The 25,566-nt window shown below is 35.9% G+C and overlaps 2 protein-coding genes across 6 annotated transcripts in view; both read right to left on the bottom strand.

Annotated features, from left to right (window-relative positions):
- Positions 1–1,243, bottom strand: part of Slc12a1 (solute carrier family 12 member 1) — an 87,410-nt gene extending 86,167 nt beyond the window's left edge. For all 3 annotated transcript variants that reach the window (XM_074065889.1, XM_020160547.2, XM_020160545.2), the window contains exon 1: positions 1,091–1,243. The gene's annotated coding sequence lies outside the window, so the exon portion shown is untranslated. The remainder of the gene's footprint in view (positions 1–1,090) is intronic.
- Positions 1,244–6,998: 5,755 nt separating this feature from the next.
- Positions 6,999–18,444, bottom strand: Ctxn2 (cortexin 2). Of its 3 annotated transcripts, XM_074056408.1 has the most exons (3): positions 17,424–17,788; positions 16,968–17,082; positions 7,002–7,562 (listed from the first exon to the last, which is right to left on the bottom strand). In XM_074056408.1, the coding sequence occupies exon 3, from the start codon at positions 7,503–7,505 to the stop codon at positions 7,260–7,262; it is 246 nt and encodes an 81-aa protein (XP_073912509.1). In that variant the 5' UTR covers positions 7,506–7,562; positions 16,968–17,082; positions 17,424–17,788; the 3' UTR covers positions 7,002–7,259. The 3 variants fall into 3 exon arrangements, with proteins under 3 accessions (XP_073912514.1, XP_073912515.1, XP_073912509.1); XM_074056413.1 differs by lacking the exon at positions 16,968–17,082 and having other exon boundaries at positions 6,999–7,562; positions 17,424–18,444; XM_074056414.1 differs by lacking the exons at positions 16,968–17,082; positions 17,424–17,788 and adding an exon at positions 16,419–16,610 and having other exon boundaries at positions 6,999–7,562.
- Positions 18,445–25,566: the final 7,122 nt, after the last annotated feature.

Here is a 25,566-nt window from a genome sequence, read left to right as displayed (position 1 = left end):
TTTAAATTCATTTCACTAAAAATTACTTAGTCACCTGAGCAATTAAATCCTATAATAAATAACAGGGACTTGCTTCAGCAAACAATTTCCAATGGAGCCATTAAAATGTTAGTATTTGCTTGGGTTTTGTGTACTTGGAGTTAGTACGACTTTTAGAAAAGATATAAATCTTCCAGTTGAGTACAGTAAGAATAGATGAGAATATTCTTAGCCTGAAACATAGTTCACTGAAAGTATTAAATGCTAAAACTATAAAGTATTTCATGATTGATAAGAATATATACTATATGACACAAAAATGAAAACTTCTAAAAATGCATTTTAGCTAGCTTATAAAAATCTGTACATATTCAAGTAATAAAATTGTTCCAGAAATATTTTTACCTATGCAACAAGTAAAAAATTACATTTTAGAATGTGAATTTAAAAAATACAACCTGTCAAGATGATGTCTCTATAAATTCTTAGAAATTTTACTAGTCTTCAAATGTTTCATTTGATCATATGTTTGTGTTTTTTCATAAATGCTATTATGGAAACTTAAAAAAAATGAGTATTTGGGAAAAGGAAATAAGTCATAGCCCTCAACAAAGTTATATGCTTACTTAGACAAAATAATCATGCTGAACTGACTTCCTTTAAAGAAATATACTCAGTAATTGAGAGGTTTATATTTGACTACAAGATAAACAGACCAAAAAATAATTTTCACAATTCCACAGTATGAGCCATAAATACTCATACTTAAAATGCTTTCTTTAGAATATCTTTGCTGATATCTTAACACTTGATTTTTCAAAGAAAGTTCTAGAAAGATGAGATAAATATAACCCAAAAATTGCCTGTCTTATGAAATTATTAAAACTTATTTCTTTGAATAAAAGAAATAAATTAAACTCTCAAAATTCCAACTTATACTCTCAAAAACCTTTTCCAGGTGAAATTCTAAGTGAAGCTGTTTTCTTTTTAGTTTTTTAGAGCCTCTCACTTCTCCTCACAGCCCTTGACATCTTTTACACCAGTCTTCACAATCTACTTTGTGACACAGTATTGTGATTTTTTCCCCTCAGCCCAGAAATGCTTCACTTACCACCCAGTTGCCTTCTTCTGAGGAAGTGGAACTAACTTCAGGATCACATAGGCATATATGGGGCACTTAGCTTTCAGCCCCAAATCTTAGGTTTCTTCTTATTGGTTAGACCCTTTCATGAAAAGGATGACTTTGCCATGATTGGCTTGGAATAGTGCTAGAAGCCTGCCCAGTCCTTAGCCCTGAGGAAACTTAAGTACCACATCAACTAGTAACTAGTAGTAAACCATTAATCCTTTTCGACAGGAAATAAAGTTTCTTTGTTCATAAGGAGAACTAGATTGCTCAACAGCAATCATTCAAAAATATTGCTTCAGTTGTTTGCGACTGGATATATTGAGTCCCATGATCATCCTATTTTTGTGTCTAAGGGACCTATTGTTCAGCATAGGCACCAAATTATAGTCCTTAAAGATAATCTCAATATTGGGTAACTACAAAATGGTACCTGGAATTATTTTGTCTCATTTATACTATTACTTTGATTCTTCTCTGCATGGGAAGTGAGAAAATTGAAAGTAGAATCGATTTATTGAAAAGAAAACTGTGGGTATGTTTCCTAGTGGCACTAATAAATGGCCTTCATGTCTGCATCTAGAAAAACATTTTTCTCAAACCTAGTTTTTGAGTTTTGTTGAGATGCTTTTGCTCAAACCTGTGAGTTGATGATTATTAAGACAGCACAACAGTTCCTCTCCACAGGTTCTGTCATTGGTTTTCAGTCAGAATAGCCAGAATGGGTCCTCTTTACATCTATAAGAATATCCACTTGATTTTCAGTTGTCTGTGTAGGTTGGTTGTGGTGGTAGGCTATAGGTGGTTGAGTATAAATACTGAAGTTACAATGTTCGATTTGTATTTAAGTTATTCAATCTCCCTGCTTTTATTTTCTTATCTGCAAATGAAGATGTGGACAACAATGGTATCTTCTTCCTTGTAGAGTTATTGTGAGGACTAAAAGAGCTACTCAGGGTTAGTGCTTAGAAAGCAACATATTTCTTGCTTTTGCTATTTTGATAATATTTACAATCAGCTTGTGACTTTTAGTTTGTCAGGTACAAAAATCTGAGACCAATCACTAGAGAATGGGATAGCTATCATGTTTATTAAGATAGAAGGAAAGTAAACTGGTGACTAGACAAAGAATTATAGACAGGAACCTAGAGACACCTAATAAAACCCCTTAGATGCTCTTAGGTAGGTGAATGTCATACTACTCAGTCAGCATAATGTCATGAGGTTCTAACAGAAATACCGATAAAATTACAAGCTGTGCCTATAACTCAATCTTCTCTTAAAAGCCACCAATAAAGGGTGCTTATTTGTTAAACAAAAGGTTCTGACTATCCACATGGAAGACTTTTAAGTAAAGGAATTAGTCACATTTCAGATTCAGCAAAGAAGGGTTATTTAGATCAAGACTGGGTACAACTAGAGTGGACCTGGAACTTAAAACAAGTTCAATCCATTGGACCAGAGCAGGAGCTATGCCCTACCATCATCCAACTGCCACTCACTCTCAGGACCACTGTATTTATTCTTTAGCCATTTTTCTCTCCCATAGGCTGAGTACCTCCAATACCAGTCAATTTTCCTTTTCCTTGCTGACTGCCTGCCTGACTACAGAGTAGTGTGAATTAGTTTTAGTCTTGATCCTATATCAAGTGGACATTTTCATTCTGAGGCTTTTATCTCTAACTGTGAAATGAAAGTTCTTTTTCTTTATTAAGGGGAGTCAGACCTTCTGGAGCAGATGCGAGATAGTTTGGGGGATATAGATGAAATTACACCATCCATAAAGCCACCTTGAAAGGTGAGCCTGATTTAGGCCTTTCAGACAGGTGGGAAGGTAACAGGAGCAAGTTGTCTGGAGGTATATACCCCCATCTTTCCTCCTGTTCTCTCTGACAAGGCTTTTGGAAAGGGGCAGGCAGAAAAGCTGATCTGGGATGATATTGGTCATCTGTATCTAGAAAGACCACCATTTCGTGAAATTTCTGTGTTGTATCCATAGCATAACTGCCTTTTATTTTTATTATATTATTTCTAGCTCTGGAAATACAGATTAAGACCCCTCCTCTACCCCTCAAAAATGGAGGGGCACACGATAGGATATGAATAAAAGCCCAGGATGAAGATATTTTGTTTAATAGATTTTCTCTTTAGTGGGATTGGAAATGACATTGTAGTGGAGTTGTTATCTAAAAAGATTGTAGGACTTGAATGTTCAGAAGCTGCTCACACTTTATAAAATTTTCTTGCCTTTTGACTTTGGTGCCTTTCTTCTTTTTGAAATAAGGATCTGGCCTTGAGACTGATAACCAGAATATACAGGGAACTTAAGAAACTAAACTCTCCTAAAATCAATGAACCAATTAAAAAATGGGCAACTGAACAAAACAGAACTTTCTCAAAAGAAGAAATTCAAATGGCAAAAAAGCACATGAAAAAATGCTCACCACCTCTTGCCATAAAGGAAATGGAAGTCAAAACCACACTAAGATTCCACCTCACCCCTGTTAGAATAGCCATCATCAAAAACACCACCAACACAGGAAAGCAATGCGAGTCAGCTCCCTGTATAGCTATCCTTATCTCAACTAGCAGAAACCCTTGGTCTTTCCTATTATTGCCTATACTCTTCAACAAAATTAGAGAAAAGGGCAAAATAGTTTCTGCCTGGTAGCGAGGGAGTTGTGGGGGAGAGGGAGAGGGCTGACTAGGTAAGGGAGGGAGCTGGGGGAAGGGGGGAGAAATGACCCAAACATTGTATGCAGGTGTGAATAAAAGAAAAAAAAAAAAAACCATCACCAACAACATGTGTTGGCGAGGATTTGGGGAAAAAGGAACCCTCGTACACTGCTGGTAGGAATGCAAGCTGGTGCAACCACTCTGGAAAAAAATTTGGAGACTTCTTAACAATCTAAACACAGATCTGCCATATGATCCAACAGTCCCACTCCTGGGGATATACCCAAAGAAATTCAACACAGGTTACTCCAGAGGCACCTGCACACCCATGTTTATTACAGTGCTATTCACAATAGTCAAGTTATAGAAACAGCCAACATGCCCCACTATTGATGAATGGATCAAGAAAATGTAGTACTTGTACACAATGGAATTTTACTCAGCCATGAAAAAGAATGAAATCTTATCATTTGCAGGTAAATGGATGGAACTGGCGAACATCATTCTGAGTGAGGTCAGCCAGGCTCAGAAGACCAAAAATCATATGTTCTTCCTCATATGCAGACTTTAGATCTAGGGGAAATGCAGCAATGTGGTTGGACTTGGATCACATGACAAGGGGAGAGCACATACGGGAGATATAGGAATAGGTAGAAAACCTAAAACATGGGTTTTGATGTCCCCACTCCAGAGGAGCTACTACAGAAACCTTAAAGCAACAGAGGTTATCATGAGAAGGGGATCAGTAACCAGTGTAAAGATCAGTTAGAGATGAATTAACATGGGTCATAACACATGTGTATACGAAAACAATGCTAGGAATATTTCTGTATAGCTATCCTCAACTTAGCTAGCAAAAATGCTTTGTCTTCCTTATTAGGCTTGTGTTTTTCTTCAACAAAATTAGTCATAAAGGCAGAACAGGACCTGCCTGGAACTGAGTGGGGGAGGAGGGGAGAAGGTAGGGAAGGGGGGCAGGGTGGAGAAATGACCCAAACAATGTATGCACATGTGAATAAATGAATAATTAAAAAAAAAAATCTGGCCTTGCTATATTCAAGTGACTGAAATGGAGAGTCTTGGTGTTTTCTCTGGGAGAATAATGGAACACCTGGAACCTGGACACATATCTTAGGGAGCATTTCAGAAGTCTGGGTCACAGAGAAGATGCCTAGTGTCTTTGTATTAGCAGCTTCCAACAAATTCAAGTGAGTTTAGCTCAGGGAGGTATTCTTAGGCCAAATTGCCAACTGGTTCTAAAGTGAAACAGGCCTACACTCTTGTACCACCTGGGATACAAAGAGCCTTCTTGAGGTAAAGGTTTGGCCTAGAAGAGCCACAGTCAACACAGATGCGTTCTAAGTCTACTAGGCGATGGAAAGCATCAGGAAGTCTCACTGAGAGTGCCATACACCTTAGCAGTAACCATGTTGATAAGAAGTGGGAGGATCCAAGACAGTGTTAGGGAGTATAGCAGATGTTAGTCTGCCAAGTTCATTCAGGTCCCAACACACTACTCCTTAGCTTGGTGACCTTGGGATGCTACTTAATGTTACTAGGCTTCAGTTTCTTCTCCTCCTCCTTCTTCCATCTTTTTTCTTCCTCCCACTCCCCTTTCTCCTCCTCCTCCTCTCTCTCCTTCTCCTCTTCTTTTTCCTCCTCTTCCTTCTCCACCTCTTCCTCTTCCTCCTCCTTCTACTTCTTCTTCTCCTTCTCCTCCTCCTTCCCCTACCCTTTCCTTTTCCCTTCTTCCTCCTCCTTCCCCTCCCCCCTCCTTCCCCTTCTTCTGCTGGTACTAGAAATTGAACTTTGAGCCTCATGCTCACTAGGCAAGTGTCATACACCTGAATCACACCCCTAGTTCTTTTGTTTTTAGCTTTGTTTTTCAGATAGTTTATCTTGCTTTTTCTCAGGCTGGTCTCAGACAGCTTCTACCTCCCAAGTATCTGGGAAAATAAGCCTGTACTACCACACCTAACCCTAAACTTCAGTTTCTTATCTGTGAAACTGAGATAAAAATAACATGGAAACCGTAGTCCCAAAGAATTGATGAGTATCAAATAAATGGAAAGTACCTAATTTAGTGCAACTTCTTAACATGCTTAGAGACCATTCTGTGGTTTCAAGCGACACAAGTGCTTTTGTATTTATCTACTGCTATATTCTTTCATTCAGTGATCATGAAGAGTTGGAATGTTGTAGTTGAATTTTTGAAATTAAATAAATAATTCTCTTCATTTTTGAAACTAAGAGAATAGAGGTTGAATAGTTTACTGTAAGCCATTGCTTCTTAGAATTTGAGAACTTCTATTGCTAACACTGATAGAAATACTAAGTGACAGCAAGGTATGTTTACATAGTGTTCTGTATTTTCCAAGGTGCCTTCACATTCATTCTATCTCATCTGTCTTCCCAACATTCTTGTAGGATATGTGGGATAGGTTTCTTATCCTTATTTTCAGATATAGAAAATAGGTTGCCTTTAGGTAACTTTCTAAGTCATAAAACTAGTTCTTGGGTAGGCCAATATTAGAAATCAAATCTCTGTGTTTATACTCTTAATCTGAAAGACTTCATGATGTCATAAAATCTTATTTTTAGATCTCTGGGTTTCTAGGTACATTTGTAACATTTTTAGGGCATTAGACTTGAAAAAAAAGGAAATAAAAATCCTCTTATTAATTCCCCCACTGAAATCCATAGAAATTAGACAATTTTCCCAAGGTTGCATAATTCTAATGGTGGTATAGCCAAGACTGGATTTCTGGTGGAGTGTTCCTTCTGCTGGGTCATGCTGGCAAATCTCTTTTTAATGCTGTTATATAAGGTAGATGTAGTTGGAGTATCATTAGGAACCAGTTCTGGTTTGGATTCCAAGTTACAGGATTTTATTGTGAGAGACTCTGTGAGAGAGCTTTGTGGGTTTTGAGACCTTTAAGACCTGTAGCGATGTATAGGGTTTGGTGTTAGCTTTTCAATTTTTTTTTCACTTTGAACCTTTTGATCTGTGGCTATTATTTAAAAATTTATATCCTGCTTTTATTTGGACTCAAGGTCCCTTATATTTAAGACTTGATTTATTAATACTAAATTATGGGCTTCAGTCTAGAACATGGAAAGGGTATGTGGGCATTGCAGAGGAGAGGAAGCAGAATGCCTTCAGCTAGCTCATTAGCATAAGAAATGGAGCAAATACTCAAGGCAGATGTTCAAGGTAAGGATAAAGCTGGTTTATATGACTATAGCAATGCTTATGCTCTATTTAGTAGAAACCTCAATGGGGTGGGAGGAAATAGAGGAAAATGAGAAATCACAACAATGGTTTATTATTTACACCACATGGTGGATAAATCAATCACAAATGTTTATTGAATTCAGTGAATGAAATGAGCCTCTCTGTAGCACAATCGGGGAAATTACAAATGTATCCACCACATGTTCCAAAGGCATAACCATAAAGAGCATGAAACTGGAACTCTCACGCAAGTGCATATTCAAATGTCCCTTTATCGAACTCTTCAACTTCATCTTCCCACGTAGAGGAAGGCATGCTACTATATGGATCTAACAGAATTTTGAAGCATCGGATAATAAGAAGTCCCAAGAAGATACACAAAATCCCAACAAAGGCAAAGCCAGTTTTTTGCTCCAGAGTCAGTGAGAAAGCTGAGACTTCGTTGACACTCATCTTAGCTGAAGAATTGCCACAGTAGGTAAAACTCATTATTCATGGGCACATCGCTGTGGCTCTTCAGAATTCCTGCTGGAATCAACTCTTGGCCTAGGTACAAAAGTGGGTTCAGTTTAGTTGGTAAAACCAATGATTTTGGGTAGGGAATTGTTTTTATAAAATCTGGCATTTTTCAAATACTCTTAACTAGTAAAAGATGTTTGAAAACATCAGCAGATATGGATCAAGATCAAATCAGCATTGCAGTTGCCACTTCTACTGTAACAATTACAGAATTGCCTTTGTGGACACAAAAATCCATGTCTACATGCTCTAGATGTAATATCAAGTATGAAAGCAGATACTCAGATAACTAACACTAAAAGCTTTTTGATTCATTGTTAGATAGTTGTAACTGCTTCTCTGATTTGAATTGTCACTTTATTTTGCATGTATAGATAATACCATAAATAAGCATAAAGTATAAGGTGTTCCTGCTGTTTTAAGTCCATACTTCAGGTATCTCTCCAGTGCCATTTTGTCTGATACAAATTCTGATTTGTTAAGAATGGATATCTTCCTTTTTTCATCCCTTTAGCTTTTATAGCTGTATACTTGCATTTTCTTCTCATTTACTACCATTACACACTCTAAATGCTCATTTCTTAAAAAGAAAAGTTGTGTTTTTAAAATTACATCAACAACAATCAATGCCCAACACAGCAGTTTGCAGCAGACAAGAAGCAATAGTTGTGCGCCATTAGTAGCTCCCCACTTTCTCCATTAGCTTTCAGAACCCCTCAGTAAACACAAAATTCAAGCTCAATAGCATGTCTTCTCTGCAAACTCAACTTCAAGACAAACTCCCAGTCTCTCTCCCAAGCAGATTTTCACAAAGCTCCTATTATGTTAAGAGTCTAAAACTACATCTAGAATGTTCAGAAAATTTATGTTAAATTGAAACGAATAGGGTTTTTGGACCATTTGTCATCTTAATAAATTAGTTAAACTAATTAAAGATAAAAATAAAATTAGTCAATTAAATAAAATTATTACTAACATACAGTCACCCTTCTTGAGAGCACTGTCACCATATAGCTCATCATTCAATAACTGAGATGATGGACTTGGTATTTTCATTTTTGTTGTTGTTTCTCTGGGTAGTTTTTTAAAAATCATGTTTATTTTAAATGAATGACCCTTGAGGTTCTTTTTTTTTAACTTGGTTTTCAGAAAACAACTGAGACAGAATAAAGGCTGGGCAGCAATGAGTGGAAGAAACAATAAGAGCAAGACCTGTAGGTTTTAAAATTATTTAGCAAGTAGCAATCAACTCATGCCAATAAAGGGTGTATTTTATAGTGGCTTGGATTACAAAAGAGCTCTATCTTCAAACCATAAATGGCAGAAATATTCAATGTATTCTAAGGCTTGCTGGTTGTTTTACTTTTTGTTTAATTAAAGGGGAAATTATTTCAAACTCTTCTGTTGAAATTCTTTCCACCAAATCATAAAAATTTTAGGATCACGTAAGTGGTTCTTTCTGAAGGCTGAGTTTTTGTACTTTTTATCCTATAAGACAAAGGAGACCGGACTGAATATCTAATGACCCTGTGGTTTAACTAGAACATTTTCTGGTTAAGTCTCACTTTTGTCAGTGAAAGATCATTTGTTGAGATACATACACACTCTGGTTCATTTCTTTAATGGATGGAAAAGCTGAAAAGTGGAATGTTTTTACATGGAGATACTAGACCAAGCATTTATCATGTGACTGACTGATTAGACAAGTCACTTATTTGAATTGTTTTTGCACTAGAGCAAAACCTTGCTAGGCTCCAACATTTGATATTTCAGGGAATATGTGGGTAAGAGGAGGCAATAAACCTGGTTTATTGGCGGACACATGGTATGCTCAATAAATTCTCTTCAATGAAGGACTTGTTGCCCTCCAACTGGGAGGGTCACCAGCAAAGTCTTTCACTGCCATCTCCTTTCACTGATTGTCTCAACTGCAGAGAACTGTCTCACTCAAGGTCATGGCCTTCCCCAGGGAAGATGATACAATGATTGATTGATGTAATAGTATGAAGCCATGCTCATCTTGATATTAAAGGAACATTCTGCTCCAGGGTTCCACATGGGGTTAATTGAAGCTGTCATTGAGTACACATCACAGCTCATTTTTTGACCACTTCTGCTTAATTTCCCTTTCTTCTATAGGTGTTCAGCCCAAGGGTATTCCTTAAAAACATCTGGCACACTAAACTCTGTCTCATAGTTTAGTTTATGGGGAATCCAGCTTGCAACAATTTGTGTCACAAAAATTAAATACTGGCGGCAGTTTTAATGACTTGTTCATTTTCAGCTGGTTCATTTTATTATCATGTAGAAATTGCCTAAACTGACTATAGTTATGACATTAGCTAAATTTATTTAGGTGTTTAAAAAATGTCAAAATGTAAACAGAAGTACAGGGTCTTCTGGGGGAGTTAAGTAAGTTGTCTGTTGGCTAGTAATCTATCCACTATACTCCATTATTCTCAGTAAAATCTACCAACCAACAAAACAAACAAACCAATAAAAGAGGAACTTTCTAGATGTACCAATACAACACTCATGTCATTTATTTCTATTAAATTAAAACAAGGCTAGAGATAGAAAGGATTTTATATTTTATATTACAATTTATCTAACATGTACCAAATAATGCCTTGTTCTTAGGGTCTTACATAATATATGAATTAATGCATTACCACTATTAAGGGATAAATAACTACCTCTCAGGTTGGCACATCATAGTTAATAAACATTCAGATTTAACTAAGACAGGTATGTTGAAGAATACAATTTTTGAAGAATAAAGTTGTTTATACTCTAATTTTTAAGTACCCAGAAAAATTGAAAATGGATTCAGAAATGAATAATAGAAATTGCATTTGATTTTGAACATTGGTCTCGATAAATATCAAAATTCAGCAGCTCTTTCAGACCTCATTCTTGCTCTTTCCTGTCAAATTGGCGAATGTAGGAATCCCAAAACAACTAACATGATTTTTTGGTGTTCAAAGTAGAGATCTTTCCTAACAATTTTGTGAGTTTCCTTTTGTTTTGTAAGGGAAAATATGTACATATCATTTAATTTTGACATTCATCTGTGCCAGGAAGTGCAGAGTTAAATTTTGTATTCAATTGTAGTGATTTTGGTTAGCTTAGGACTCCTTTCTCCTCTGCAGCTATGTTTTACGTTACTTGGCTGTTACCCTTAATATCACTTAGTAAATGAATAAAGACACTCTATTATTTGTATAATACAATGAAATGCAGTATAACTAGGACAAATTTTTAAGATTGCTGCCATGAAGGCTGACATGTGAACTCAAGGTAACATATAATATTTTCTTAACTTGTTCATGAAATAAATATATATTATGTATATATTGTGCATCTGTTAGGTGTCAGCACTGCCCTTGGTGCTAGGCAGTGGGGAACTTGATAACAATGTACACTTGTCGTACTGATGTCAAGGAGGGAGCCATGAAAATAGCTGCAGGAAGAGTACTGAAGTTGGAGGAAACAGCCTTTGCAAAAGCATTGAAGTAGGAGAGAATTTTCACATATGATAAGGTCAGATCCAGAAATTGACCAATAAAGGAATAAACACCTTACTTGAACGGGTGATTTCATGGTATCGAATAATAAAGAAGATGTAGGACTATTTAGTCTACTTCTGTCTTTTTTTTTAAACCAGTGCAGTATGGCCTTTTAAAATGACAGTAAGATAAAATAGTGAGGGGATAGGAATGTAGAATAATAATGCTGATTCATATCAAATGAGTTAAAACTCCCAGGATCAGATGATGTATAACTTGCAGATATGCTTTCAAGACCTTTCAGAAGTTACTGACCATGAGAGAGTTTCCAGAAGTATGGGAGTAGACTGACAAACATCTTGATTTTCAAAAGAAGTAAGGGGAATTGTGAAAATTGTATATTGATAATGTGCAATTAATCTAGAATTAATAGGTAATATATCAGCATTTAAGAAGGCCCTGAAAGTTAGCATGAGTTTAATGAGTAGTGCTGTGTTAGTCAGTTTTCTATCATTGTGACAAAATATTCTAGAGAATTGATCTAAACCAGGAAAAGTTTTTTTTGGCAAACAGTTTCAGAGGGCTTCAGTCTACGGTCACTTGCCTGTGTTGCTATGGGTCCGTGGCAAGGCAGAACATTACATAAGAGCATTTGACAAGGACTGGTCACCTCATAGTGGTGGGGAAACAAAGAGAGAAAGGAAAGAGCCAAGGTCCCATTATCCTCTCCAAGGGCACATCCCCAATGACCTAACTTCCTTTCACTAGGTCATACCTCCTAAAGGTTCCACCACCTCCCCAAAACCTCACAGGCTGGTAACGAAGCCTTTAACCTATGGCCCTTTGGGAGACACACCAGATCCAAACAGTAGCAAATGCCAAATTCACTTTCAGTTTGAAAGTTTACTACAAAACATGGTGAATCAGGGAAATAGTGTGGACATGGTTTACTGATTAGGGCAATGCATGTACCATTCTCCCATGACATCTTTGTAAGGAAGATGGGAGCTATGCCTGGTAATAGTATTCTCAGATTCATAGTTCAATGAACTACCTTAATAAATATTGTGTTTTGTAATCATAGAGACAGGACTGCAATGTGGTATCACAAAGATCTAATCTTATACTCTAGAGTTTTTGAATAGTGACTAGGCTGTAAATTGAAGTGATGGTTATTAAATTTGACACAAAGCTTAACTGAAAATATACGGTAGCTCTCAGAAACAAGATTCAAAACATCTGAATTCTGGGCTGAAAAAAGAACATAAAAGTTAACAGAAACATTTCTAAAAGTCCTGTGTTTCAGTAAGATGGAGGGAAATGTACCATTTCAGTCTTCTGAGACATGACTGGACAGTTTATATAGAATAAATATAAAAGTTGCAATTAATAAAAAATTGTTATAAGTCAAAAGAGTGAGGCAGTTGCTTGAAAAGCTAAAGCTTATTGTTTGGGGGGGGGACGGTAGAAGGTAGTTGCACTACCACTATGTGTCAGTTAGGCATATGTGAATGAATGGAGATTCACTGTACTTTCATACAAAAACATTTGTTGCATTGCTACTATTTATTACTTCTGTATTCTAGTGAGCCTGAACCCTCTACTCAAAAAGGTTCCAAGTAGTAAGAGAGAGGAATCATGCTAAAAGGAGAATAAAACAATTCAGTCTTCTACAAAGATAATAAAGTGAAGAGGAAATAAACTGTATTCCATGTCTACTCTGTGTCACATTGTATTTACATATATTACCTTACCCTGTTATAACCATATGGGGCTGATATTATTACTTTCAACTGATTTATGGGAAAAAACCAGAGGCAAATAGGATAAGCAAATTTAGAGGGAATAGGAATTTCATCTATTTGGGGATCAGGAAAATTTTTTTTTATCAGAGACTATTTTTGAACTGAGTCATGAAAGACAGAGGACTTTTATTTGGGGGAAAGGGACAGAAAAGAACATGACACTAAACAGGAAAGCAGAAAAGTGATGGATTTGTTCAGTGTTGCAGTGAGCAATTTGGTCCAAGAAAAGGAGAATTTGAGAAACAAAATGTTGGAAAGGTAGAATTGAGTCAAATCATGAGACACTTTGACTATCAGGCTTAGAGTTTGTAATTTATTTGCCCAAAGGTTGCTTGATGATGAGACTAAATTAGACATAAACTTGAGGGAGAAAAATCATGCAAAGAAATAAGTGTGTGAGAGGCAACAAGGACCTGCACTAGTGGGTATGTGGAAGAAGGTATGGGTTTGGAAGATATTTGTAAACATATGATGCATGGGATTTGGCAACTGATAGAAAGTAGTGGCTGTGGAAAGAAAGGCATCAAAAATGACTGTACTCCATTAAGCCTGGGTAAATGTAAAAATGTTTTCATGAATCAAAATAAGGAAAATAAAGTAAATGAAGGCCAGGTATGGGGATGCATGTTTATAAACCCAGCTACTCAGTGGAGATTAGGAGGATGGAGGTTCAAGGCTAGACTGAGCAAAAAATTAGTGAAACTTACCTCAATAAATAAGTCATGCATGGTTGAGCACACCTCTAATCCCAACTATGAGGGAGACATAGGTAAGAGGATCACGGTCTGTGGGTGACCCCAAGGCAAAGACTCGAGTCCTTATCACAAAACCAACTAAAGCAAAAAGGGGCTGGAGGAGGGGCTTAAGTAGTAGAGCACCTGCCCAGCAAGTATGGTTCTCATGCCTGGCACCTACTTGAAATTTGATAGACAATTAAAAAAAAATTAATCCATACCAGTTTGTTCAGCATATAATTCCTGATGGGGAGAATATTTTAAGTGTGATTCTCAAATAAAATTTATATAGAAGAATCTATCCAGGATGGAGAAGCCCCAGTGCATAGAAATATTTGCAAATCAAAATTTACCCAGGAAAAGGAATACCCCAGAAGATAATAGGTGCATACAAATATTTGAAATGTTATTTTCCAGGAAGCCAGATGGTCTTGTTCTAGATTAATCCATAGGGCAATTTTGTTGTAACTCCATTAAGGTTCTGTTTGCTGTTACCAGATAAGATTAAAGAGGAAGAAACTATCAAAAAGCCTTAATGTATGCCCACCCCCCCGCCCCACCGCAAAGAGAAAACAGGATCTCCTAATGGAGTCACATAAACAGTGCTGAGGACCATGAATAAATCTGTAGTATGAAATTCACCTGGAACAAAGATGGCCTGGGTTTCTAGAAGGAGACATTGATAGATTGACAGATTCTGCAGTGGTCATGAGAACTAAGCACTGAAAAACAGGCCTTGGTTTTGCTATTCAGAATTATTTCACCATTATGAAGATTTCGGTTGAGTGTCCTAGAAAGACACTAAAATGAAAGGGATTTAGGAATAAAGGGTAATGAGAAAATGGAGTCAGGGGGTAATGGAAATTTGATAAAACAAGTGTTATTTGCACAAAAGTTGAAGGTGCAGTTTAGACCATTAGATTTTAATCATTTTCAATATAAGGACATGACCGTATCTTCATTTTTCCAAAGGAAAAGGCAAATAAATTCACTTGGGGTTCAAAGAAGTATGAAATTTGTTTTGTAACAAAAAAATTTAGGGTGGGAAAGAACATACTTATTAGTGTCTTAAAAGGATAAACTTAGACTTCTATATTTATCTTTAAATTCTATTTTATACCAAAAATGAAAACAAAATTTAGATCAAGGAGAACAATTAAAAAGGTAATTTATTCAATGGTTCAAAACAGTCTGGCCATTGCTGCAGGCTGTGTTTACATAGCAAAAGAATAAGCAATTGACTAACATTCAGCAAATGGTCTTGTAATTTTAGATGTACATGTAGCAGTTAAAATGCTATTATTTGAGGCCTAGCTTTTCCAAATAATTGCCCCAATTTTCCATTTTGACATGTAAAATAAACAACTTGTTTCATTCTAACACCAAGTCTAAAGTTTTTAAGAAAATATTGCTATGTATGCTCAACTTTGTGCCTTTCTATTGATATAGAGTAAATGTAATATAAAATATTAATAACGATATTACAAAAGTAAATAGAAGTCTTCAGTTACAACACTGATTTACTCATAATTAGTAAGGCACCCAAAATTCTTGACAACTTTGGATAAAAGATAAATTTTCACTTTCTCTAATTGCTGGAAGAGATAGGAAAGCAAATGCCATTAGGTTCTACACAACAGATATTGTAATGCCTACTTCAGGAGAAAAATACCATCTTAATAGCCTGTTGGTGGAACCAGAAAATGAAATATCAGGGAAACATGAGAGAAATATAGATTATAAAGTGAACTATAAATTGAAAAAATTTTTTAAAATAGTTGAGAAAAATGATGAATTTTCCCAAAAAAGGGTAGAACGTAAAAATCAAGTAATGATAAAAGTTATTTTAAATATGTTACACCACAAAAATGGGTAAAATTATCAACACTATACAGATTAAACATTAGGGTCTATACATGCTATTATTGAAATCTTTAAGTGCCTTTTTATAATACTACTGCACATCCTTGAGCCATATTCACTGGAATTGATATTTCAGTACCTTAGAAATGAGCAACTGAGTTGAAAGTACATCATTTCTTTCATAGAAAATGTCAGACACAGAGATTTATAAGACCTGATGAGTCACAGCATTGAGCCAAGGGTATACTTGTAGATATCAAAAGGCCCAAATCTAATGGAGTTGCTTTGCAGTTAGTAATGAACAACTGAAAAAAAAAAAAAAAAACCAAAACAAAAAAACCAAACATCCACAGTCCTTCTATGATCAGTTATACAAATCATAATAAAGTATTTTTATAACTCATATATAGCTTTTCATATATTTGAATGTGGTAGATGATGTTTATTTTTTCTGGGATATAAGTTTACTGATTGAGAGATGTAAAAATTCACTTTTCAGAAACACAGTTACTTAATTTATATGCAACAATATATAATTACAAAAGACAATGGAAAAAATAATGTATCCATTAAAAAATAAATAAAGAACCTCCTCTGTTTTCATTTTAATCAACAGGTTTTTCTCCCTCTTGTTTATCTAATAATGGCATTTCAAACATTAAATCTGAAACAGTTACTATTAGAGTGGAATATGATTTTCTAGGCAAAAAGTATTTTAGTACTGGTCACTGGATATAATAATACCCAATACTAATGATGTGACATTTATAATTTCATGAAATAACACATATAAAAAATCCAAGCTTAAAAAGTGATATACATAAACATACACATCCTACACCTGATATAAGGGTTATTAAATCCCATTAAAAGTAAAGAGGAGAAAGAAGCATTATTGAGACCACATCTGCACAGAGCAGCTCATTACGAATGAAATGTGTTGGAATCAAAGGAAAACCTTAAATTACAAACCCAGATGTCTTCATCATGTGAGGTGCATAAATTTCAGTTTCGTAGAGATCCAAAGCCTTGGAATCTTCATGAATCCATCCCCAAACCCCTTCAGATTTCAACCTGAAGAGAATTTCTCTCTTAAGTGTATCTTTGAATGGCTCCTCAGACACCCATTCCTTCCAAAACACTGGAAAAACCTGATCTGACATTCGCAAAATGTGTCACTAGAGACATCCAGACCATCATTATTCTACATATTAAGCTGAGGAAGCATGGAAACTTCCTACAAAACATTATGGGAGAATCATCAGCAATTTGCGCACACGCACTACATTTTTTTTTGACTACAGCAGGAGTATTAGGGATCTTTCCTCTTTAGAATTTGAGCTCACCAGACCTGCAGCACGTCCCCCCCCCTCAACACCCTCCCCATCCCCCCCCCCCCGCTGCTTCTTGCTTCAGAAATACTAGAGAATGAGAGCATCTCATCTGGACCTGCAGTGGAACCCTGTCAATTAATGCAGAGGGAAGGGGGAGAAAGTTACTTCGCAGGCAGCAGTATCTCACCTTCCATGCTTGTTGCCATGGAGATGAAATCCAGCCAGTAGACTTAAAGTGTTGGCAGGTTTGTCTGTGCTCGCTGATCGGATCAGTAACAATGTGAGAGGCATGTTCTGGGGACCTGCGTGGAGCCACAGGACCGTGGTTAGCTCTTTCCTGGCCTACGCGTGTGAATGTTTGTGTCTCTTAGAGAGAGAGAGGACGTGGGTGTCCGCCGAAGTGCGTGCGCGCGCGTGTGCATTTGGGGAAGTGGGTATGTGTGTATCCGTGTGTAAATCTTTGCGCGCGAGTGAATGCGTGAGCATCTCATGGTGCATGTGTGTCAGACTGAACGGAGGTGAGAAATGAGAGGCTACAGCAGCAACAGGCTCTAGCTGTTCTTCAGTTCTGCTAAAAAAAAAAAAAAAAAAAGCAAGAGAGAGGAGAGAGATACAGAGAGACAGAGAGCTCATTTTCACTCACATCACACCCTGAAGGTTAGCAATCAGGGTTCATCACCATTTTCCTTCCTAGAGCAGCGAAGGTTTAATTAATTTATTGCGAGAATCCTTGCTCGCCTTCCTCTGCTGCATCCCAGCTGTGCCGCGGGCATTTTGCTGTGCGTGGTGAGAACCGCAGTCTCGGCCAAATAGAAGACGCTGCTACATTCTTACGTTTCTTCTCATCAGACAAAGGACAAACAGGAGTGAAGGTGTATGGGTTTAACTGGAGACTGAATGCGTCATTTGGAGTTCTTTTCCCCTACCCTGGTGCTTTTCCACACAACCTCAACTGAATCCCCACCAATCCAGGAGTTGGCGCCTAGGCGCTGTCCGCAGTGCTGAAACGTTGCACAGGGAGACCTCGCTCCTAAATATCACTTAGAGGACACCAAAACAGTAGCAAGAAACACACTGAAAACATCTTAGGTAAGGTTGTAAGGCAGATTTTCTAAGATTGCAAACAAACCGCATTGAAAGCAAAGCAAGAAGAAAAAAAAAACCCCAATCTTATAACAACAGAAAACTCCCTCCCTCACCCCAGTTTTAAAGGTTCTGGCTGTTTCTTGGAACTCAGTTTTAACATTCCTGGTTCTACTCATGTTTTGACCCTATCCCCAGGACCTGCAATTTGCAAACACCTGTAGAATCCCTCAAACTTAATTATTCAGCTTAAGAACTATTGAACTGCCAATAATTGAGGGAAATGCAGATACAGAATTGGGACCTCACTCGTGCTTTTGTTTTTTGTTTTTTTAAAGCCGAGAATATGTGTTCAGTGTGACCACACTTAAGGATGAAGCGAAGACAAATTTTATGGTTGTCTAGAGTACTTACTAATTTTGGTAATTTATTGATCTTACAAAAAAGTTGGGCAAAATATAATTGGGAGTTCATATATAACCATACTAAAAACTATTTAAAGCTATTAAAATGTTAAAACTATTAAAATATCCTAAAAAAAAATAGGTGACCTAGCTGCCTCTTGTGAAAGAGAGTGGAAGCTGTATCTCCTACTAGTGACACTTTGTGGTTTTATTGACTCTTCTTTGAGCTTGCAAAGGGCCATATCCTCTCTCAGTACTCTGGGCTAAAACAGTGCTTCTTGAAATGAACTGTACTGCGCCAGCCAGAAGTTAATCATGTAAACATTTTTGGCACGGCATTAACAAGCCACTTATGAATTTATTTGATTTTGATTTTGATGTTGTCTGAACCCATGCTACAGTTGACTCCACTTTATATTTCCATATTATGATCTGCAATCATCCATTTTTCTTTGTAAGCCTACCTCCAGGAAACAGAACCAAGTTACATGATTCTGCTATTGCTATCTGGGTCCCATTCCAGGAATTTATTGTCATGGTTGGAGATTTTGACTTATCATTTTATGACTTTAAATATTGCTCCATGGTAAATGCTTATGAAGTTGATATTTAAAATCTACACGTTACAGATCTAATTCTTAGTTTAGAAAGTAGGCTAGGGTTATTGTTTCATAAATCATTTCTATGAACAATTGATCTGTCATGTCACTAACATCAGCCATACATACATAGGTTTTGAAGGTTGCTCTGCATGGTTTTCTGTTTTTTAAAAATCCATCCATCTATCATTTGATACAATGCTTCTGGTTAATGCTTTTGAATTGATGCCAAAGGAAAGCTTTCACTTTAAATTAGGTTCCTTGGTGTTAGTTGGTACATGACCTTGACCTTTTTCAAGCTATATGAAAGATGGTGATGCTCTCAAAAGTCTGCAAAGTGGCTTATTCAGGAAAGTATGATGGATTAAGAAATCCATTATGTCCCACTTCTTTTGCTAGATGTTGGGATAGGAAGAGAAATGAGATTTGTTCTTTGCCTTTGAGAAGATACATTGTAAAACAACATGCAAAGTTTGTAGAGGCACAGAAATTAATATGCTGTTTATATTTTATTTTCATTGCCAAAGAATTCATGAGTAATTTCAAAAACCTAAAACACAAGACACTTTCACTTCAAATCCTTGCCCAACTTTCATTAACAATTATTGAAATATATGAACTACATGAATGCACTAAAGCAATGCATTTTACTTCTGCTTCCAGAAAGTCTATGGTCTCTTTTCAAGGCAATAAAAATTATTAGAAAGGTTAATATATGGGTAACATTGTTTAAGCTTCTCCAGACACAATTGTTTGTACTATGCCTTGGCATTATATTTTCAGATTATATACAATATTTTATATTAACAACTCCTGTTTATACAGCCTGCTCTATGTCCACTGTTGTGGACTTCTACAGAGTTGTCACTAAGTTTTGGTGAACACATCTTGTATTGAAATGCCTAAGGAATTTAGATCCTCTAGACGTTCCCTCAAAAAAATTTCTTTCAATATCAATTTATGAATGAAATTCTCACACTCCACCTCCTAACTTAAACTAATCCTGGGTAGCTGGTGCACTCTGTTTTTATGTACAATGAAAATTGTGTTAACTGATCATATTTGTCACTGCTTTTAGTTGCCAGGGATGTCAGAATCAAATGAACATCTAAAAAATGAATTAATTTATATCATCTTATATCCTTTATATTTGTGTTCTTTATTGTTTTAGCTACTGGGATTTGGTTTTCTCAGATGATTGTACATTATTTTTTAAGTTATCTGTGTATATGCCCACATAAAATCAGAAAATGGGATAAATAAGCACATAAATATCTTTTCAGTCAAAAAGTGTTGACTACAGGATGAGTGTGTATGATTATTTTTATAGATTTATTTTAATAGGATATTAAAATATAGAAAAATATATAACATATTTACCTATGAAGATTAAAATCTACATTATAATAGCTAAATATTAAAACATTAAATTGACAGAAGAAAATTTCAATTTATATGATTACAGGTCAGTTTAATCTCAAAAAACTTTGTTTCTTGGTTTCTCCTTCTATACCTTAAGTGGTGTTCCTTATATTACAATAACTTTTTGTGATGTCATAGGTTGGAAGTATTAATTATCTACTTTGATAGAAAACACGGTAACTATAGGAATTTAGAAAGCATAACAGCCTCTACTCTAATGAACATACTATAGAAGGAGGGTATTATAAGGAAATCCAAGACAAGAATATCTTTTAATAAATCAGTTAAGGATTCTTTTCAGAGGAAAATTTTGCTTACATGCAATTTCACCTTGGTTCTAGTTGACTTATGGCTTTCAAGTTTTGTATGCTGGAATCATCTTCTGAAGTTATAATAAGGTAAAATGTACTTTCTACTTTTCAGAGAAACATACATCTTGTCTGGCTGAAATTTAGTTATTCTTCTTGAGCTAAAATGTCTTATCTGTGCCTTTTTAGTTGAATATTATTATTGACTCACACATTGGTACTACATCTTTCAAATGTAAATAATACAAGGATGCCACTTGAAAACTTCTACCATAAATGAATGGATCATGTTACATTAGTTTTGTAACTAAAGTATAGAGTGGCTTAAAACTCTGTATTTTAAAAATCATCCTATTTGTCTGCCCTTTTTTCTCTTAGGTCATTTTACCATCTGATATCTCAAAAGTAGCCAATGCTGAATGTGCTAAAATAGGATTAGAGAGTATAGTAATGGGATGATTAGATTTGATTAGAAAATGACTGTGTTGGATTTTGTCAACAGTGAAGAAATTATCTAAGAGAGTGGACTCATAAGTGAATTGAGCATGATGACACTTCATTGTAGATAATGATCTAATGCTGGCCTCTTTAATGAGTCCCATTGAAAATGAGATGTTATGTTTTGCTGGTAAACTTCTCTGCAAAGAAAACTGCACTAGATTACAGTTCTCAGTGATCTAGTTAAATGAGGCTTATTTAATTGGTTTTAGTCTTACTGCCCATACATCTTAAATTGTTTAATTTAAAGTATACTTCAAACCCTCTACTAAATATACTGTTGAATTTAATGGGTACAATAAGGTACCTTGAGTACAATCTCCACAAATATGTGAGCTGTAACCACAGTATAATGTATAGAAGTTGGCTTAAATTATTTTGTTTCTTAAAGAAATATAAAAGAAAACAAGCAGTTTTCTGCTACAAGATATGCTTTTGTAATATGAATCAGTCAATATATGATTGACAAATGGGATGTCAATGGAATGTGGAAATTGTTTTTCTCAGTCTATTAATTTTTTCTTAGTTTATTTCTCACACAGGGTCTCACTAATTTTGCCCAGTTTGGACTTGAACTTGGATCCTCCTACCTCTGCTTTCCAGGTAGCTGGGATTATAGGTATGTACCACTATACCCAACTTTGTGTTAATTTTTTGACTACCAAGTAAAAGCAAATGAACTCTAAGTTCACTAACACAGCTGAATACTGTAAGCTGTGTAGTCTTTAATTCAGTGCACATTTTCTCTCCCTTTTTCCTCTTGAGTCAGTTTGAACACATGCTCTGTCTTAAAAATTTATAATGAAAAATTTTTCCCAATCTTTGTGCATTTGTTCATGTTCTTATAACACAATCATTCATTACATTTTCCCATTATTCATTCTTAGCTAAAACAAATTTGTGAAGTTTTAAATATATGGTAAAATATATTTAAGCTTTTATTTTTAAGTGTGCTAGAACTTTTCTTAGGTTTGCAAGTATTTTTGTAGTAGTTTGGGTACCTTAGAAAATGTGCTAAATGGCTTAGAAACTGTGCCAGATATTACCTATTGATATGCATCATCATCTTCATCCTACTAATCTCTCCCTCTTTTGACACATTTCTCAAACTTTTTTGCCAGTTGTATTCAAACCTAAGTTCTGCCAGTAAGGGACACTGTTGCAAAATATGGAAGGAGAAAGAAGAGAAACCATTAATCTCAGCAGCAACTGCAGGTAACTTTGTGGGTATCAGTAAATGGCAGATGGAATGTTCTATCAGAAGCTTCTGGGTAACAGGAGTCCTGAGACCTCCCTTGATGTTTCAGGTCATAGAGATCAGTGCTGGTGGTTCCTTGTGATTCTGGGCCTTCCTAATTCTTTGAACTCTAGGAATAACTCTTAGGCTTTTGTTCTCCCAGCCCTACTTGTTGTGAAAACCTTTTAGACTTTATGCATTAAGTCCTTTCCAAAATTAAATATCTAAATGAATTGAATTAAAAGCTTTGGGCATTTTCCTCCTGATGGCTGAAAAAGTGAGAAGTGAAAATGACAACAATATACATTACCAACTTTGTTTCTACACATAGTGTGTGCATACACACATTTTTAACCTATTTAAATAGCTTGTGATTGAAGTATATTGACATAAAATCACTGCAGTCTACCCTTCTTCAATGTATTATGACAAAACTAATCACAGTTGTATACTACTATAAAACCATTGCCTCCAACAACCTAAGTTGAGGAGCAGCCATTAGGAATGGTGTGACCTTTGTTGAAAAGGGCTGAAATAGGGTGAAAAGTATACTTTTTATGAAACTGCAATAACAGAAATTCAATAGCAATGCCAAAAAGTAGACTATTTTTTTTCCCCAAATGTGAAATTTGGTTACAGGCAGTCCAGGGCTTATAAAATGGCTCTCTGAGGCCAGCAGTGTTTCAGTTTCCTATCTTCCTGCTCTATCATCCTTAGCTTGTAGAATCATCCTCATATTTGTGATTCATGGTGTTGAAATCCACACACCATCCCCTGGCTTCATAGGGAGGAAAGAAGGCAAGGATCTTACTAAGAAAGTAAACACCTTCCAGTACTGGGGTACGTGGCTCAAATGGTGGAGCACCTGCCTAACAAGCATGGTCCTGAATTTAATCCCCACAAAAACGGAAGGAAAGAGAGAGAGAGAGAGAGAGAGAGAGAGAGAGAGAGAGAGAGAAAATAGAATAGAATAGAATAGAATAGAATAGAATAGAATAGAAGGAAGGAAGGAAAGAAAGAAAGAAAAGAAAAGAAAGTGAAAGAAAGAAAATTAATACCTTACAATTCATTAGATAGATCTGTGTCCTGTGGCCATCCTCAGTGTTTTAGCTGGACACTTTACTACCCTAAACTAAATTGTGGTTGTGTCAATAAGAGAAATAGGGAGAATAGATATCAGATAGGAAACTTGTAGTGTTCTACAGCATAAGGCAAAGGAGCAAGCAAAAATGAATACAAATGATGTCTTCAGAAATACATTTAAAAAGTAGTGTTCATATGGCCAAAATATAGAAGAAACTATCAAGCAAATCAGACCTTTCAAAATGGTCAAGATTAAGTTCAGTTGCACATAATAGAAGGGATTCATACAGCAATTTAATCACAATGGAAATTTACTTTTTCCTGTCAAAAGCAAGTTAGGGTGTAAAAATGTTAAGGTTGTTACATTGGCTGTGTGATGTCATTAGAGACCTGGATTCATCCTCTGAAGCTGGCTTTCAATGACAATGTTGCTTTATGGTCCAACATGGTTATTATTCCTACAAACATTATTTCTCTATTCTGAGCCAGCAATAGGAGGAGGCAACAGAGAACAAAAGGACCATTCTCCTGCCTGAATCAGTTTTTTTTTCCTCTCACATTTCTGCTTAGAACTTATATATGAGAATATGTGGTACTACAGCAGTCACAGGGGCACAGGCAGCTGCAAGTAGACCAGAAACTGGGGACTTGTAGTAATAAACACTGCCACTGTAAATACATTGATTTCCTATCAGCAAATAAAAAGAGGAAGATGGATTTTGTCAATTAGCAACTTTGTCATGACCAAATAAGGATTTGCAGAATATCAATATACCTTATCTATAAGAAATCTACTTTCTCTTCCAGATGTTGTAATTAAAAATTGAGAATAATGCTACAAAAAGTACAATTATTTATGTAGGTCCCAAAAGTGACCACGTGGAGAGGAGTGATCTGGCCAAGCGATTCTTTATTGCCCGGTGGGAGAGGGAGAGAGCCAAGAGAAAGACAGAGAAGGGCAGGGGCTTAAATACCCCTCAGTGAGACTTGACACGATCTGATTGGTTAGGATCTTATGGTTCATGCCGATTGGAGGTTGGGGCAGAAGGAGGGTTCAAGCTAGACTTGAGGCAGGACTGTGACCCTGGAAAACAGAATCTTAAGGGTGCAGTAAGAACCAAAACCTATCGGCGCCATTATTGCCAACAATTTAAGTTAAAGACATTTAATATAAAGCAATTGTCTTCATTAATAGATTTTGAGTGAGGATTCCAGACTAAGGATAGTTAAAAATATTAATATCCATGGCTTTGGAATTATTTGGGAGGAGGGAGTAGCTATTCCTATGTGAAGGAAAGCAGGGTAGGGCTGTTAGAAATTTGTTATAATTTGCTGTTTAGTGGAGTTATTAGGATGAGCTTGAAAAAAAGGCAGAGTGATTTAAAGTAGAAATTAGAAAGTGGTTAAAAAAATACAGACTCAAATGAATACCTAAGAATTATAGAGATCTTTAGTCTTCAAGGAAAAAAAATATGACCCAATATTGCTGACAAAAATCAAAAATAAATCTGTTATTGAACAATGGTACAAGGATTGTAAAATTGAAAAACAATTATCTAAAAACTTCAAGCAAAACCCTTGGTATTATCTGAATTATTAGAATAATTGAACTGAAAGTAGAATTTCTGCGTGGATTATTTAGATAATTGTCTCATTTCTAAAATTCATTTGGCTGGTAGAGAGCTTTCTATAGTATGTATTTGGGAAATAGTAAATGCTGGAAAAAGCAGAGTCCTAAATTAAGTAGACTGGTTGTGGTGGAGTGATGAAGTGAGAGAAAAAGAAGGAGAAGGAGGAGGAGGAAGAGAAGAAGAAGGCAGGAAAAATAACAAGCTGATTATCACAACAAAATTAAAATTTTCTCTCTATTGGCAATAACTAACCTCCACATTTTCAACATAGAATGAACTTAGGAAAGGGGAAATACATATGGATTTGAAATATGTCCAACAGTGATTTTTAAAGTTATAAATTCCATTTTAATGTTTTGTTTTTAATTCTTTTTTACTTTTGTAATGGGGATGGAACCTGCTTGCTAGGCAAGCACTCTACCACTAACTTACATCCTGATCCCATAATTTTTTTTTAAGCTTCAAAAAAGAAAGAACATTTTCCTTTCTAAAGTTTAGAAACTTAGTGCTCCAAATCCAGC

The sequence above is a fragment of the Castor canadensis genome, chromosome 2 (genome assembly GCF_047511655.1).
Source record: "Castor canadensis chromosome 2, mCasCan1.hap1v2, whole genome shotgun sequence".
NCBI classification, from domain to species: domain Eukaryota; kingdom Metazoa; phylum Chordata; class Mammalia; order Rodentia; family Castoridae; genus Castor; species Castor canadensis.
This window is presented reverse-complemented; position numbering and strand designations above follow the sequence as displayed.

Coding starts and splice junctions, on each gene's coding strand:
- Ctxn2 (XM_074056413.1), bottom strand. CDS start 7,505: ATGAGTTTTACCTACTGTGGCAATTCTTCAGCTAAGATGAGTGTCAAC.